The sequence below is a fragment of the Myotis myotis genome, unplaced genomic scaffold (genome assembly GCF_014108235.1).
Source record: "Myotis myotis isolate mMyoMyo1 unplaced genomic scaffold, mMyoMyo1.p scaffold_m19_p_15, whole genome shotgun sequence".
In the NCBI taxonomy this organism is placed as follows: Eukaryota; Metazoa; Chordata; class Mammalia; order Chiroptera; family Vespertilionidae; genus Myotis; species Myotis myotis.
In genome coordinates this window covers 45,735,589-45,753,838 of record NW_023416319.1, presented here as the reverse complement: position 1 = coordinate 45,753,838, position 18,250 = coordinate 45,735,589, and the positions used below count along the sequence as shown (strand labels likewise).

General features: G+C 44.4%; 1 protein-coding gene across 1 annotated transcript in view; it reads right to left on the bottom strand.

Annotated features, from left to right (window-relative positions):
- LRMDA (leucine rich melanocyte differentiation associated) overlaps window positions 1-18,250 on the bottom strand; it is a 1,016,440-nt gene that overhangs the window by 431,271 nt on the left and 566,919 nt on the right. The window contains exons 4-5 of the mRNA XM_036337194.1: window positions 16,524-16,663; window positions 7,378-7,495 (exon numbers count right to left, since the gene is read on the bottom strand). Coding sequence (XP_036193087.1) covers window positions 7,378-7,495; window positions 16,524-16,663 — 258 coding nt within the window. The remainder of the gene's footprint in view (window positions 1-7,377; window positions 7,496-16,523; window positions 16,664-18,250) is intronic.

The window sequence follows — 18,250 nt, the reverse complement described above, 5'->3', positions numbered from 1 at the left end:
CAAATTGAAAAATCACCAAGTTACCTTGGGCTCCCTTCCATGATCTGGTCTTCCTGCTCTTTTACTTCTACCTCCCATCACATCTCCATGCCCAGTTGATGCAATGTAAGGGATAAGGGGAGACACCATGAGCTCTGAGGCCCAGGCAGAGCAAAGGAAGAGTCTGATTCCACGTCGCACTGTAATTTTAGGTGTTGTTGTAAGTTCTCTCAACATCAGTTTCCTCATGTGCAGATTCAAATTCAAGGAGATTTTTAAGTTGTTTGTACAGTATCTAGTACACAGTGGACATTTAATACATGCTAGTTGTTGTTTTTACTCACAGGGCAGAAATGTTTCAATACATGCCGTAGTGCACCACAAGGCAGCCAGTTGACCCTAAGGCTGGTCTTGTGATTCTAATTAGTTAAGCATCCAGAAAGCTACAGAAGTTGGTGTTGTGACACCCAACACTGTCACTAACTTCACTAAAACCCAAGTTGTGTCCCAGTTAAGAGCTCTGGATCAAGTGCCAGGGGAGACCAGAGGGCAGCATATGTGGATGGATGGCCTGTGTCTCTCTAAGGCTTCTCTAGTAACACTATTCCATAACTCATAGTGACTTCCAGGAGGCAGTTATTTCTTATGCTGAGGTCTGGGGTTGGTTGGGGTAGTTCAGGGTCAGGTTCAGGTCTGCTCGGTGTGAGTCTCACGTTGTTTTCACAGTAAATGGCAGACACAAAAGAGGGGCGAGTGAAAACACAGATTATCTCACAGGGCATTGGCCCAGGACTGGCATGCTGTCACTTCCACACACATCCCATTGGCCAAAGTGTCGTAGCCAAAGTCAGTGGGATGGAGAAGTGTACTCCTCCCATAGAGGGAAGCCATGGCAAGGGCAGAAAGAGAATGATTTTAGACAAATGATGAAATTTATTGCACTTCTCCCTATTTTCAGGTTCCAGAGTATCTAGGAAGTATCTAGGAAGACTTATCTAATTCCCCGCAAAGGGCCTCTTCCTTCCATGATCCCCTAGGCATGTGTCTGCCCAAATATCCTTGGACAAAAGTGAGCATGTTGTCGGCCAAAAAGAGGAAAAGTGTAGAGCTGGGCCATTGGGATGCAGTAAAAGCCAATGATTCCAACAGAAACACCACAAAATCTCACCAGGCATTTGGCTTAATAGAGAGTGAGACCTACTATGTGCTCATAACCTGACCAGGCCCCAGAGATTTCAGGGAGTGGCTCTGAAAGGCTGCCACCAGCACCAGCTGCCACTGTTTTACTTTTCTTCTCTTTACTGTGGATTTCAATTCTCTGTCCATAGGGCTTTGCCAGGGCATGAGAGACACAACTTTTATGCAACAGTCCGTCTCTGATTTCAGAGATTTGCTACCCAAGAGCAAGGCAATGAAAAGTGACCAAAATTGCCTCTAAAGAGCAATACTCTGAAAGCATTTACTTGAGATGCAGGGAAGCTTGGTGCTAAAATAGAGAAATACAAAACCTGTAAGTGATCCCCCCAAGATGAATGCGGCAAACTGTGAAATCAGGAGGAACAATGACAAACAAACGAACTGCAAATCTTTGGCTCCTGGAGTTGTTTCTAAACATACCGCCCAGGCATCTTCCAAAAAAGAAATTAGTTTAAAATTTTCCTCCCTTCAAAATTTACTATAAAAAATTGAAAATAGACTCTGAATATGTCTCTAGACAAAAAAACATTTGTGCAAAAAGATAAAAGAACTATAAAACACTAACATTTTCAGGCAGTTGGAGATTTCCAGAAAATAAGGAACGTTGGTTTTCTTCTGAACACTTAGCATAATAGAGAGCTTTCAACATAGATGGACTTATTGTCTATTCTGCTGTATATATGTGGTTTATTTAGTTATTAGAATATTTATTTATAGGCAGGCCCAGCTTTATGTAAAATATCTATTCTTGAAAATATTAAGTGTAGAGCAAATGCTAGTAATTGCAATCAATCTAGAGGTGTTTTCTGATAACCTTTTACATGTTTGCAATTGGGCTAGATAAGGCTAACAGAAGATAGGAGAGACATATACACTGTAGTTTAGAAAAAGGGAGTATTTAGTAAAGAACTGGGCTAGGCATTTAAAAACAGCTAACTGAACCAAAAAAGCCACTAGGCCAGTGATGGCGAACCTTTTGAGCTCGGCGTGTCAGCATTTTGAAAAACCCTAACTTAACTCTGGTGCCGTGTCACAGATAGAAATGTTTTGATATTTGCAACCATAGTAAAACAAAGACTTATATTTTTGATATTTATTTTATATATTGAAATGCCATTTAAGAAAGAAAAATCAACCAAAAGAACGAGTTCGCGTGTCACCTCTGACACGCGTGTCATAGGTTCGCCATCACTGCGCTAGGCTGTGCTCCTTTATGATAAGACAAAAACAAAACAAAACACACGCACAAAACAAACACACAAAAACCAATAACAGCTCAGAGAGGGGAAATCTCATTTTAATTGTACACAGACTGTGGAGCGCCCCAACATGTTTTCTCAGAAAAGCTACTTTTCTTTCCTAAAAGCCCTATGAGGACCAAGTGGACTCTGAGAGAAGGACTCAGAGAATGTGATCAGTGCCAGCCCCCCACCCCCACCCCGGGGACCTCACCCAGCCTCCCCAGCAATGCCACCCAATGAAGAAGCCGAGGCCCAGTGATCACGGCAGCTAGAGGTTTTGCCGTCATAACAAATACCAGGTAAATCCTTTGGGAAAACAGCTATGTAGCCCAGATTCTGTCTTTTCTGCCAACACACAGATTCGGATGGTTAATGTTCCTTAAGGCAGAGGCCCCCTTTCCAGAGGGCCACAGTCAAGCAACAACGAACACGGGACCACCTTTCATGATGGATCTTCCAGCATGTTCTGTCCACGGTATATTCTTGGGAGGAGAATTGGCCGAGTCTCTGCTATAGACCAGGCACCGCAGACATGAGAGTGGAAAAGAGAAGCCCCAGCCCTCCCAGAGCCGACAGCAGGTAAATCCTCGGGCCGAAATAGCGCTCAACTTTCAGTTTAAGGAAGAGAATAGAAAAGATTTATGGAAGGCACAGGTATTCAGAAGTTTATTCCTTTAATGAAACACTCTTCCTCCCTCACCCATTCCTCTCACTTATAAACACACACACTAGACACCCCAAATACCCAAAGATACACAGACACGTATGCAAACTATAAAACACGACACAAATACACAAACTACACATGCTAGGAAACCCACACATGCCTGCATAAAGACATGCTGACATATTCTCAAGGACCTAGCTGTACTCATGAACACACCTGTTTCCATATCTTACCTACAAGAGAATGGCCATGATTATAAGCAAAAATACACATGTTAGAACACTTTCTAAAGTGGGCTGTGATTCTCAGTCCAGCTGCCCCTGTAGTTACTCCCCCCTGTCGCTCCCATAAGGTCCTGGAGATTAAATAGTTGGTAGCCAACTTCATGCATGTGCCTGTAAACAAGAGGGCTCAGCTTTAAATAATTATGTCAGAGAAATGACAACTGTGCTCTTTGCCAGAACAGGGATGAATAATTACAAAGCCAGGACATAATTAAGCAATTCTGACTGTCGGATCCTTGAGCCGTCTCTCTGATGTGCAGGGCTGGAGTGTCCGCCATGCACGCCCTCCTGGACAGGCCCCTGCACCACTTTGATCTGTGTTTCTCATGTGGCGAGGGGGTCACGGACCGGTCATTACAGAAGCCGCTCTTTGCAGGGCCTCAGCCTTCTCTGTGCCCAGCTTGGTGCTCTCTGCATGGACAATGTTATGATTCAATGGCCAATATTGGACAAAGATACATATTTTCTTTATAATTCTGGGAAATGAACAAAGCCTAGCTGTTGTAAGTCCATTAACTGACAACACACACACACACACACACACACACACACACACACACACACACACACACTTGAGGGTCTAGAAGAGCCCATTGTAGCATTAGCTATCACTCCCTAATGAATGATAGCAGCCTTCTATAGAACAATCAGAGCTCAGACAGAAGGTGGCTTTTAAGCAACAAAAGCCAAAGGCAGGGATGAAGAACTGTGTCAGCTGAGAGAGAGCAAGAGAGAGCTCGCACTCAAGTGCCAGGGCCTGCCAGGTACCAAATCAAACCTCCGGGACCTCGGGGCTTATTAGATCCTGGATGATTCTGCATTTGCATTAGCCAAGAACCCACACTGCCTGTTCCCTACCTCCATGGCACGGGCTGTGATTGGAGAGGCATTTTCCATCCTCCCAAATACGTTATGTCAGGAATAAAATGAAAACAGCTCCCCAAATCATGGCCCCCTTGATCATCCATCAGAGCCTCCTGCTGAATAAGCACAACGGGCCGCCGCCTTGGAAAGGACAGGAGCCAACTTGAGAGTCTGACGCTGTTATGAAAAATAGGTCTTCACCCAGTGCGCTCAGCACAGCGTCGCAATTCACAGGGAGGAAATTGCTCTCCACTTAGGAGCCGAATCCAGGCGTACACATACCTCCCAGAACATACATATGTATATATACACAGAGATGGAAAGCGTATATACACACCTGCATAGGAACAAACATATGTCTGTATATACTGTGAGCAGGCGAGAACCAGCCTTTTTAACATTATTAATTCAGCAAGGAGCTCGTTTGGCCTCTCTCTAGCTGCAAAAAAAGTCCTGGTGAGCATCTCTGAAAACAGACAATAGGGAACTGCCTGCCATCAAGAGAGGCTTACAGTTTGTTATCAGGCCAGGAAGCCAGAGAAATCCTCTGGCGCCCTTGAAGGATCATGGTGTAAACAGAACACTTAAGTGAAAGCCCACATCCCTAGGTCTGGTCCCACATCTGGGTTCTGGTCCCACATCTGGGTTCTGGTCTCACATCTGGGTTCTGGTCCCACATCCCTAGGTCTGGTCCCACATCTGGGTTCTGGTCCCACATCTGGGTTCTGGTCCCACATCTGGGTTCTGGTCCCACATCTGGGTTCTGGTCCCACATCCCAGAGTTCTAATCCCATATTCCAGGGTTCTGGTCTCACATCCCGGGGTTCTAATCATAGTCTGCCTCAGGGGGCTCTGGGCGCCTGAGGACACTCCATCTTCTCCCTATTCCTTCACCCAGTAAATGAGATCTCAGACCAGGTGATTACTGAAGTCCAGTCCAGTTTGGAGATCATGTGACCACAAAAAGGTAACCACCGAAGATCCTCACGCTTTCGCAGAGTGCCTCCGCTTCTCCTCAAATCCGTGCATACTGTAAAGCTTAATACCGTTAATAAAGATGTGAGAGTCAATTACAAACATGAGCTAATTCTATAATTGACTAGAAACTAATGTGGGGCTTTGAAGAGCATTTCTGCTTAAGTTGCTAATGACTCAGAGAACCAGCTATTACCGATTTTAAGGAGCCAGGCCCATTTGCTTTCAAAGACTGGGTAGGATGCCAGAGCTCCCCCTCCCCACCAAACCCTGATCCTGCCGCCATCTCTGCCCCAACAGAACAGCCCTGCTTTCTCCCGCTGTCTTCATCTAGGCCCCCGATGAGGTTCTGTTTGAACCCAGAGGTGCATGAAAAACAGTTTAGCTCCCTGCTCCGGGGTAATAAATCAGAGTGGAGAATGTGGGCTCCGTGGTCAAACACACAGGAAAAGCTCCAGCAATTCCTAGCGGGTGACGTGGGCAGCCCGATGAAGGTCTCCAGGCTTGAGTTATGGAGCTGCAGAATAAGCCAACGCTCCCTTCCCTCAGTAGGCAAGGAACCCCAGAACCATGGTGGACACACACAGAGAGCCCCACTCCGTTGCAGTATCTGGAACCCCTTCAGATTTCCAGTGACAACAGAGCTGCCCATGTCAATGACAATGACAGCGGAAGAAATTCTGACCTAGTTTATAAAGTGCCTGTGAATGTGAAGGTGAGAAATGTAAGAGGGGCAAGACCCCAAGGTATTATAGGCGGCTCATTTGTTGTTCTTTGTTGGTTTTGGTGGTGCAGCTGTCTCTGAAATCTTTTAACAAAAACAAAAAACAAAACAAAGAAAGAGCCAAGAAATAAATTATTTCCTTTGGACAAAAATTACAAGAGCTGAAATATCTGAAGGCAGCCATGAGCAACATGTCAAATATGCCTCGTTAAGGAAAACTGTTAACACTTTAATAACTACAAAACGAATCGCTCAATTAATTTCCCACATGCTGAAACAGGTAACGATACATTTATCTGCCAGGATTACACCCTCTGTGTTGCATTTTTCCACAACTGCCAGCAATCATATTCAGCACCATGGGAAATAAGTTGCACCTCACGGATTCAGGGAGAGAACGTGGCCTGAAGTCTGCTGCCAGCTGAGCAACCTGACAGAGAGGTTGCTCTTTCGGTTTTGGTCCTGTTTGCTTTTTCCTCTTTCCCTCTCAGTCATTCCCAATACCTGGGCAGAGCACTGCAAGTCAGTAAGTGAGGAAAAACTGGACCTCTTGGCTTTCTGGGACAATGTTTTCAACACGCATGCCAGGATCCCACAGGAAATGACAATGTCAATGCACAGAGCCCCAGGGCAGGGATGGATCTCCACTGGGGTCACCAAGTGTCATCAAGTCCATGCCCCAGCCTCAGGCCTCATAGAAGGACCCCAATTCCTCCTAATAAGATAGTTGTCCATGTCCTTAAAAATCTCCTTGGGTCTGAGAGCCAAGCCCCGCCTGCCTCATCAATGTTGTCATTAAGATGACCCATGGTCGCTTCCATGGCCTCAGGGAAGACTCAGCCTGACAGGTCAGTGAGCATCATTTCCATGAACCCTAGAAAGCTACCTGGAGGGAGCACACACCAGTCCCAGGTCCCATTGTCAGAAAAATGCACTTTCCCTCTACCGGGATCTCTGAGAGCTGCTGAGTTCTCAGCTGTGGAACCAAGAAAATCCCTCTCCTGTGTCTCCCCTTTGGTCCCAGGGAAGAAGGGCCCCCTGTGAGGTGCTAGAGGAATCCCAGCCACCTGAGAAAGCGCACGTGCTCAGCGCTTTCCCCTTTCCCCTTTCTCAGCTCCAGACCTGCAGAGGCACCATCTTATAAATGAACCATCTTTAAGAAAGAGCTCTGAAATCCCACCTACTCCTGGGACATCACCATTGGCTGTGCAAGGTGCTGCTTTACCAGTAAACAAGCCATCCAAGTGAAATCACCTTACAAATAAGGTCCTCTTAGACTGGGAAGACCCAGTGTGTACCCAGTCCTACTTCTTGTTTGGCTAACAGTGTACCCATGGACGAGCTCTCCTGCATTCTGAATACATGGAAGCATGCCCTCCATGCTCCAAGAGTACCTGTGTGGTGAGACACAAATCCCTCGAGAAGACCATGACCTAGGCAGCTTACCTTGGGCTTCACCACCTTCATGAACGCCCCTCTGACCAAAGCTTCCTCTCGTTCTTCTCTGGTTACTTTCCTGGCATCCAAGAACTTTAAATTGGGCAGCTTGTGAAGAACAAAGCATCTGGAAGAGAACAGGCAGAGACAGCTCAGGAGGGTGGGCGACCACCTCAAAGTTCCATGCAATGTGTCTGGTATTTGGCAATTTAGTTCCGTTGATGTCCTCACCTAAACTATAAGCTTCTTGAAGGCAGGAACAAACTTTTTTGCTCACCCTCAGGCCATCTTGCAAAGTAGCATCAGAATTAACTCAATAAAATACAAGTTCATTTCTCTTGCACAAATATTTCTTGAGCACCTACTATTTGCCAGGCCCTCGATATGGTCCCTGCATTTAGAGGGGTTTTCCGTGTCGTCGGCATGACAGACTCACACAGAGAAATTAGAAACAGCATAGCTAAGCACCAAGATTGAAGTTATGCAGTAGTTTTGGAAGCACAGAGAAAGGGGCCCAATAATTAAAAACTAATAGCTGAAGGAGGATAAGTAGGCTTCAAAGAAACAAACCCTAAAGCAACCCCAAGCATTAGCTTCTCAGTGCAAATGTGACTTGGGGTAAGTAGGGTACCTCCCTTTTCAGGGGAGCCCTGGGTTCCCAGGACAGGCCCCACTCTGACATCACATGTGACCTCCAATGCTTGTCTAGGGGAAAGATAGCTGATCACTCAAACACCAGAGACAACAACTTAGAGATCTCTAGCGATAACCTCTATGTTAGTCATTTAAAGTCAAAATACTCTAAAATTCTTTGGAGGTATACTTTTCATCCCCAGAACTCTATACCCCAACTTCTGATGTCCTGGAAATTTGACTATCTACTTCCTGCTTCCTCTCTGACCTCAATGTATTACCTTTTTTTCTATTTCCTCCCCAAGCCTCTCCCTCCCCTCTCCAAATGTCCTTAACCTTATCCCAAACCAGAAATTTCCCCAAGGAGCCCAGGTGACCTTTCTCTCCTCCAGCAGAACCCCCCCGGCCTCAGTCAATGTCAGAGAGAATTCTGTCTTCTGCTGGCACAGCAAAGTCTGGATGACAACAGATTTTTTCAAGTAAAGACACGCACAGATGGAAACAATATGTCAGGAGTGATGCTCGAAGGAGGAAAGACAACCACTAAGTGTAGGGTGGGAAAAGATGAATATTCAGGTGAAGAAAACATCAGCATTACAAATCCAGCCAGTGTTTAATGATGGAGTGAAAGATGTCTTCACAGGGCTGCCAGGAACCACGGTGACAACAGACAGCACGTTGTCATTTCACCCCACTTTGGATCCCAGCCCTCAAATCAGGGGGCGGGGGGAGAGAGAGAGAGTGAGCTGGCTTTTAAGCTAGTTAAAATGGTAGATGACAAAGAGCTGCTGTTTTCAGAGCACTCTTCTGATACAATCAAAGAAACAGCCATGAAACAGGCTTCCTGTCACCCTGATAAAGGGCTGACTTAACTCCCACCTGACAGCCGGCCTGGGGTGTCCAGGTGGTTCCTGCTTAGAAAGATTTGAGGAACACTAGGAAAGCCTGCCCCAAATACTGGGTCTGAGACAGCCCAGGGTCCAAACTTTCTCCCTTAGAGATGTCATCTTTTACTTATTTACTCATACATTGATTCACCCAACAAATAATTAGTAGGCAGCTACCACCTGTGCTAGGTGCTGAGCCTAGGTGATGCACAAATGAGACAAGGTCCCTGCTCTCAAGGGGCTTCTATCCTAATATAGTGATTCACAAGCTTGTTGAAAGACAGACGGGAGCCCCACCCCTAGAGTTTCTGATTCACTACGTCTGGAGAGGGGCCTGGAATTTACATTTCTCATAAATTCCCAGGTGAGGCTGAGACTGCTGCCCTGCTGAGAACCACCGTCCAAGTGACAAATCACAGCATGAAAAATAACAGTTCTGGGATGATGAGGTTGGTAAGGTAGCGAAGAGTCTCCTTCCCAATTGTGTGAGGGGTCTGCCCTGCCCGGTACCTGCGGCAGACAGAACGCGGACAGTGGCCACATCCACCAGAAATTCCTGCCCGTTGGCGGTTTGGCCCAGGTTCCAAACATTACTGCCAAGTGATAAGTCAGTGGGCTTTCTGCCTGCCTGTCCCATCCCAGTCTCGGGAGATCTATTTCCCTTTGTTCTAGGTCATGTCAGGATGTCAAAAGCTGCAGCTTCAATCCTGAGTATTATACAAGCTTGCCATAAAAATACAAGAGAGGCCTCCCGAAGCTGGGGAATGAAGGCTTTTACAATATCAATTCCACCCTTGTAAATTTAATCCTGGGTTATTTGTTGCACCAAAATCTCTTTATCGTGATGTATGACTTAGTTACTGAGGTTATCACAGCCGTATCCTAAAGTTGCATAGTACATAAAACATTTCAGTTAACAACGCGGGAAGGTTAACTCCCCGATAACCTGCAATCACAAGGGCCAGTCCACATGACGTGGCTCTGTCAGCTTCCGCGAGCTATTGATGCTTCAATCAGTTTGTTTTGAAGGTAAAGTACAACAAAAGGGCAGTAAACTTATTCGGACTGTCAACAGGGGCTATTGGGAACGGGGCTTGCAGGTAAGTAATTCTGGGTGTTTTAAGGCTATTATCAAACAGCAATGCTTGAAGAAAGAGACAGCTACTAATAACACAGAAGGCAGCCATCATAAACCACTTTATGGCAGAAACCTCCGTCTATAAATCCCGCGACACCCGGAGACAGCTCCAGATTTATAAAACTGCTTGTTAAGCCAGGACACTGCTTAATGAAAAGAGATCCATCTAAGTTCTGAGTCTCCCATCCCGAGCTCCAGAGGGCAACTCCAATTTCCCTGACCTTTCCAAGGTGACTGGGCGACATCCCAGGGCCGGGGGAAGGGAGTCAGGCACACTTGGCTATGACATGGAAGGTGAGGTCACGGGGAGCAGATCAGGGATCCTGGAAAGGATGGTGTTTAAAGACCCATGTGTTTCTGTCTGCAGACAGATTGTCTAAATGTGAGACCCACACAGAGTTCTCAGGTGGTTCTCTCTCTTCCCATACAGAATGCCCCATTTTCTTAAAGGACTCCTCTAAAGAGACTCCCCAAACTGGGAGGGGGATAAAAGGAACAGCAGAAAGGCTTCTTTCCTTGTTTTTCTCTGTCCAAATGCCAAAGTTTTGGTGCTTTCCATATAGACTTCAAAGCAAGAGGAGGATGCTCTTCCCTCCTGCTCAGAACTGCTACCCACAACACCACGCAACCACAGATCTGCACGGCCTGCTCCTGGGCTGGCTGTGTGTTCCTTTCTCTGAGGAGTCTCTACTCAAGACACACCAAGTTTCTAGATTCTGAGGGACCTGGGTGGGGGAATCACTGGAGTTTTTTCCTACTTCCTTCCATTTATGGCATTCTATGCTTCTTCCCACTAGTTCTTGCTGCCTACTTGCTCCCGTGTATAGGTGGGGGAGAGATGGTGCAACCTACTGATGCCCTCCTGGGACCCCTGAAGACAGTAATGGGTGACCCATGTACTGTTTTCAACCTTTCACAAGCTTAAAAGAATAGAGTGAACATGCCAACAAAATATCAAGCGTCTTTGCTCTTGACTGGATTGCATCAACCCTGTTTGGTAATCCTGGTTACCTGATGCTGATTCAAAACACGGATCAACAGCTAAATGTGTCTGACAAATTTTTAAATGTTAGTGATGGCTTAATTGCAGTTTATTTAAGAGCCAAGCTTTTTATTTTCTTTTTAGGAGGCAAAGCTTTAAAGTACAGGAAAGAAAATTTTAAAAAAGAGGGGAGATCTTCGTAACAAAAAGCTTGGGGACTAACAGGCCAAAGGAAAAGGCCATACTCTGGGATTATCTTGCTGTGCAATCTTGGTTCAGTCTCTACCACCTTCTTGAGCCTCAGTTTCCCCATCTGTGCAATGAAGGGAATAGGCTAAATGATGCCTAAGCCTTTTTAACCTTTATTTTGCTTGACTTCTATGAGCCTCAAAGTTAATTTACAATAAATACATCCATATTCTCCATTCTTATTACTTCAATTTCCTTATATAACTGCCTCCTCACACCTCCAGGTAAAAGAGGATGGTTAGAAAAAGTCAATAAAGAACCAAGTGTAATGAACAAACACTATGTGGAATAATTCTAGATGCTCAAAGAGATGACAATGATCTCACTCTAATGAGCCGAGGTGAGCTCACCTACAGCATTAATGAATGCCTGACAACTGGCAAAGGCCAGCTGATTTGGGCAGTATGTTTGAAGTCGCCGGGCAAACAATACACCCACAGGACACACCACGGCCCTCTACAGAGGGTAACCAGCAATTATTCTGTGGGCTTCTGTCACTTTGATCTCTGGGTCGTGACCTCTGCTTTCTTGTGATCTTCAAAGCCCAGACTGTAGATTAGCTGGAGCATGCTAGCTGGGCTATGTAAGCCACAAGTTTTACAGCTCCTACTCAGCGGGGAAATGGTGGTAGCCCAGGATGGCCCACAGACTGCAAAGGGTCCCTCCCTCCTGCCCTTTGGCGGAGTGCTGAAGACACTGGGCAGGCCCCTGGGCTGCTCCCTTGGAGAGAACAAAGAGAGGGTGTCACGTTTAAAATAATTTAATGTTGTAAGGAACACAGAGGGACCTACTGGGGAGGAACAAGGAAGGAGAGGCTGACCAAAGACTGCAGTGACAGAAGAGAATGAATGACAAAGGCTTTAAATGACAGAAGTAGAGCTGAGACCATGAGCCCACCTCCCTTATTTGACATCTGAAGTTACCGCTTGCGTACTGTTGACTTCCAGGCTACTTTCTTTCCTGCCGTAAGAAGAAAGAAAGGAATTATAAAGGAAGACAGGACGTAGAACATGCTGGGCACCCAGGTTTCCATCCTGGATCCACTTTTTGGCCAGTGTTGAAGTCCACAGGAGGCCCTAAGTGGTTTCTTAGTATGATGGTGGTCTCCCAAGCCAAGCTCTGCCTCACCCACCCTCTTCCTGCTCAAACCCCGAAGGCTGCTGGTTATCACATTCACCTCCATTCAACATTCATCCCAAAATAGCACAGTGTGTACACAGCAAAGCATGGGCAGGTTTAGGCTCCTGTAATAACATGGCCATGGACAGTTCTCAGCCATGATCTATGATGAATGGCAAAGAGAAACTCCAGGCATGGTTTTGCTCCTGCCCCAGCAGGACCAGGGCACTGATCAACAACTTGGTAGTATGTTCATGCTCCCATTCAGATTTAATGAGCCCATTTTACTGCGGGGATGTGTGCCAAGAAAATCTAACCTGGTGCACAGGGGGTAAATGAGGAAGGAAAGGGGGTGGTGAGGGACAGGGGAGAAAAGAATCTGCAGACACCAAAGCATCTATGAAGCCATTTCCAACAGCTCTGTGACTCTAGTCACTTCCCATTTCTGGTCCAGTGGTTGGCCACAACGTGACCTAAAACCTAGCAGACCTCTCAGAAATCAGCGTCTCCCATGGAAATGAAACAACGGACATACCTGTTTTGATGTATGGCGGGGTGACATATTATAAATATTACATCACATACCCACAGAGGATGCCAATCAATAAGACATTCTTTTAGACAGCACTAAATGAGCCATGGGTTCTTGCTTCTGAATACACTCCTTTAAGGCTCCTACTATTGCTTAAATGATTAATAGAAGACATATTGTCAGAAAACGTACTTAAAGTGAAAAACAGTAAACCGTAGAAATATCATTCATTTTTAAGCAATTTTCTAGTGAAAATGTCACATAAATTTACATAGAGGCCTTAGGATTAGGCTCCAGTAAGAGCTAGAAGGCAGGCAGACATCATGCTTTGTGAATGAAAGGCCAGGAAGATAGTTTACCAAGGGAATATAAAAAAGGTGGCTACATTGCTTGGTAGAAACCCAAATGCCACAGGAACTCTGGGTTCAAAAGACTTATTGTGAAGCCCTAAAACTTCTCAGGGTTAACTAAAGCACAGATTCCAGGGTGAACAAAGCGGGGCTGTTATGGACCACAGAGCAGAACTGGGTCATATACACATTCATCTCATCCAAATGCAAGTGTGAGAATGCTTGTCAAATGAGAGCTAAAACAAACAAACAAACAAACAAACAAAAACAGAGGAATGACAAATTTAGAATTACTGCAGTGTGGGCCTACTCTTCCATGCAACAGTCAGAGGCCATGCTATTAATGTGGGCCTGGACGGGCACACATGTTCCCACCACTGATCCTGGTTTCTGTTTCTCTCAGAGTATGAGCACCTTGCCATCCTTGTAGGTGACTTCTGAATTTTCTCAGATAAATTTGACTGGATGTGATTTCCACTGTGTGCGGCCTCTAAAACTCCGCTCCCCTTGGCAACTTTGCCATGTGTGCAACTAACAAACAGCCTTCCCAGCCCCACCCTTCCACACCCTCCAGGGACCAGACATGGAGTGGGGAGGACAGGCTTGGAGGGTGCTCATCCTAGCCATGACATGGATCACGCCTCTAGAATCAAGCCCACCCTAAGGAATCAGGCCCCGACAACCACCACTTGGATTGAGTCTGAAGGATAATCTCTTGCTTATTAACTGCACTTGTCGAGATCCAAATGGAACTTTTTCCAAATATGCAGTGGGCCATCTGAGGAGCCAAAGGGCCCTACATCTGTTGATTGATGCTCAGCTTATGAGAGGAAGAGTAATTTCAATCTAGCTCCAGAAAAATTACCAAGCCCCTATTCCATGGTCTGCTTTAGGTATTAATGTCTACTTTAGGTATTACTGAGGCTTCAAGGGTCAAGAAGATGCAGTCTTTACCTACTGGAAGCCATTCTCTAAATGGTGAAATATATGAGGTAGTGAGAGAAATACAGAAGATAAAATGCAGAATGAAACATGAGCTAGGAAAGGAAGAGCTGTACCTGCTTGGGAGCAGAGTATCTCAGAATGCTAGAGCCCACAGGAATTTTAAATACCACTCAGTTCAACAGTTCTTCACGGAGCATCAGGATCACCTAGTGACTATTTTGTTGCTTTTGCCACTAAATTAATCAAAATGCCTTGGACAATTCAGAAGAATCACCTTGGTTAAGGGATCCTGATCTAGACTGGCCTCTCCATTTAAAAAGTCCCACTGGCAAACTGGACTCCATATCAGATCATCTTATTTGACCCCTTACACCTTGGGTCTTAGTATTTTTGCCAATGTGACCAGTCACAATGGCAAAAAAAAAAAAAATAGTATTAGCTTTTCTTGTTCTTTTATAACCTCATAAAACCCTCTTTCTATTTGAGACTGAATAAAATAAGGTGGGATTAGAAACTGTTCTCACTCTACTTTTCTCATTCTAGAAAAGAAAAATTGCCTAGTTTGAAGAACCTGAATATGAATGAACACGTGTGTGTGAATGTGTATGCATATACACACATGTACATACATACACATATATAAAATTTATTTGGCTATTTTTAAAAAATTAAACACAGAAAGAAAGAAAAAAAAAAACAGAAAAAAAACTGAGAATTTCCCCAAAAAGGCTTGGTTTACTAAAAATGTTGATTGACAGAACTTTCTTGGACTTGCTCAACCTTTCTAAGACATATACTAGTAAATAAGTTGCCGCAAGAAGATAAAATATGTTTTGAGCCACCCCTTCATGCTTGAAATCCGGCTGTTAAATGCTTCAGAGTTGATAAGAGTGTCAAAGAAGCAAATTAAGTTCTAAGTGACTATGCAACTTCAAGGGTTGATTTAGAAATGTGTAACTATTCACCTGCTGGACATTAAACATATTTCTCCTAGCAGAACTCACATTCGAATTGACAGTATCATATCTCAAATGAAAATCTTCATGATGGAGAAAGATTTAGTACATTTTTTAAAAGTAGCTTTATTCCAAGATAGTTTAAAAGAGAGCAGCTAAGACTGCTACAAAATTAATCAAGTAAGTTAGAAAATGAAGTAAAAGGTATAAAATTCTTGCCAATGAAGAAATGTAACTAAAATCCTACTGTAGCTTTACTGTGTGTGTGTGTACGTGTGTGTGTGTGTTTTAAACATATTACATTGAACAGCCTTCAGTATTTCTCACAGTTTTGCTTATACAAATGAATGCCCCCAGCTATGTTCCTTCATGGGTCACCACAGATTTCTATATGAGTCTTAATAGAACAAATTTCTCTCAGATTATTATCCTCTTTCCTCAATTCTTCCACATTTATTTTCCAGTAGCCTTATAGGTTTTGTATTTCCATCCTGCCTCCCTCTTTCCTTCCCACATTGATTTGAGTAGGGCTTTAATGAGAGCATATTCATAATGGAGAGACCTACAACACATCAGAGATGATCATTAAAAGTATTTACCAAACAATAGTCAAGAATGAGAGCATACAGAATTCAAAATGAAGAAGGAAAACAAAACGAGTTTATGAAATCAGTACGATGGAGAAGACTCCCTAACAGAGATGAGTTTGGATTGGTGTTCCAAAGCAGATGGTTTAGAAGTAGAAACAATAAAGAAAAGCATTTCTACTTGGAACCCATCAAAGCACATGGTCAATGGGCACTTGGGCATAGTTTTAAGGAACAAAGTTATGGGCCTTGGGGGACTTCCTCTTGGGATTTTATATAAGCTCCCTAAACTTCAGTGGGAAGTGCTTTTTCTCCAAAAAGTGACTCTAAAGCAGACCTCGGGAAGACCTGACAAGACAGAGCATAGGTCAGCAAAATAGAGACAAATCTGGCCTGCTGTCTGTTTTGTTGTGTTTTTTTTTTTTAAAAATAAAATTTTGTTAGAACATAGCCATGCCCGCTCATTTACAAATGTCTACTTTGCACAACAACAGCCAAGTTGAATAGTTGCAACAGATACCATATGACCTTCATCCTGTTACAAAAAAATTTGCCAACCCCTGACCTAGACCACTCAACAGCATTCCATACTTCTTGGCTCCTCTGACTTCAACAAAAGGAGACAATGGCTATAGGTTACGCAAAGGTAAAAGTTTAATATTATCATGTGGAATCCACTGATATTTACCAAACATGCGCTACGCACACAATAGTACATTATCCCCCCAAAAGATGCATTTTCCTTCTTTCACCATGCTCAAACCCCTAGGTGCTCACCTGTATCTCTTATAGTCTTCTTCGTCCTTTTCCAGGCTGACCAGTTCGTTGGGACACGCCACGTTACCCAGCAGGCTGAGGTATTCCAGAGCTGGTGTCACTTCTGCCAGGTGATCAAGCAGATGCTCCAAGTCAGTGATGTGACAAACGTTAAGGATCTTGGTCCAGGAAGACAAAAGGTTTAACAAGGAGACTAGACCATGGCTTACAGGGAAAGACTAGCCACTTTGAGTCCAGACTGCTCCCAGGATATGGCATGCATGAGGGTTGAAATCAGCTTAGCTGTGGGTGTCTGGAACAGTTAGCTTTTCACTCCTACTGTTGGATACATGAACCAGCTTTTCTCTGGACAGGTAAGGCTGAGTTCAGATCACTTGAGAGAAAATTAATGCACTTAATTGTTTTACCACACTTTCCTCTATAGTTCTGTGTTTTGTTTGGTTTTTAAGTTGAAATGATGAAGGGTATACTCCATGTAGTAAAATATTTTATAATATGCAAATCCATAAAACTTAATTTTTTTCTAGTAGTGAAAGCAAGGCATTATTTTCAAAGACCTCAATAAAAAATATTAATTCTCCTATAATGGGTAATGTATCAATAAAACATACAGGAATGGCCAGGGATTGGCCATCCTATTATGATCTGAGAGTTTGTGGTGGAGCCAATCATTGCTCAGTGGCCTCATTGGTGGGGGAAAAAATCATAGTATTGGGGGGAAAGGAGAACAAAGCTAGGAGGAGAAGATAAGCTGAGAAAAGTAGAACAACTTGAGTCAAGCCAGGCAGGTCAGAATCCATTTCCTGAGACCCTTTGTGAATCTACTGTTCTATGAAGGGGGAAAAAATAAAAAAGACCAAGGAGGGACATGGTGGTAAAATTATTCCATGATCCATCCCCACAGTGGGCTCCACTGTCCAGTCAAGTCAAACTCTGAGGACACCACAAACCATATAAGAAAAGAGTCACAGATGCAGGATATCACATGGATTGGGAAGGGCTAGTTCACACACACATCAACTCACCAATTGAGCTGATGAGCTGGGCCCTAAGCAAGATGGTGATTTGACAGGCCAGGATAGAGGCCATGAAAACCAAGAGCCCATGGACAAGAGGAATTATCCAATATCAGGAGATAAACTAGGGGAAGCCTTTACTACTATGGACAGAAAAGTCTAACCAAGACCTAGTTCCCTCTTAGGGGCAAACTGAGAGTCTGTGGTGGAGCCGAGCATTGCTCAGTGGCGTCACTGGTGGAGAAAAAAATCATGGTATTTGGGGAAAAGGAGAACATTAAATCTTCATCTATTTTTTTATCTACTGTATGAAGGTGGTAATGTGAAGGAATAGAACTCAAAACTGGCAAGATTTTCAAGTTGAGAAAACACTGGGCAACTAAGTTGGATTGAGATCCCAGTCATTTCTCAACATTAAGTGACTACGGATGGGAAACCTAGCAGGCCACCATCCAGGGAGGCCCAGTTTAATCTGAGTAAATCTTCATATGTAAATTTCCCACAGAACTAATAAAGCTTGTGTGTGAGGGCTCTTTGCTTGCACAGGGCTCTGAAACAAGCCCTAGTAATAGTGCCGCATGGTCACGTATTTTGTGAAATTCGCGATTGGTTAAGATCACTGTTTTTCTTCACTAGGATGTCATCCACTACATGTCACTTCGAGTTGGGTGACATTGGAGTGCCTGCGGAAATTCTGGGAACCTGGCTAAG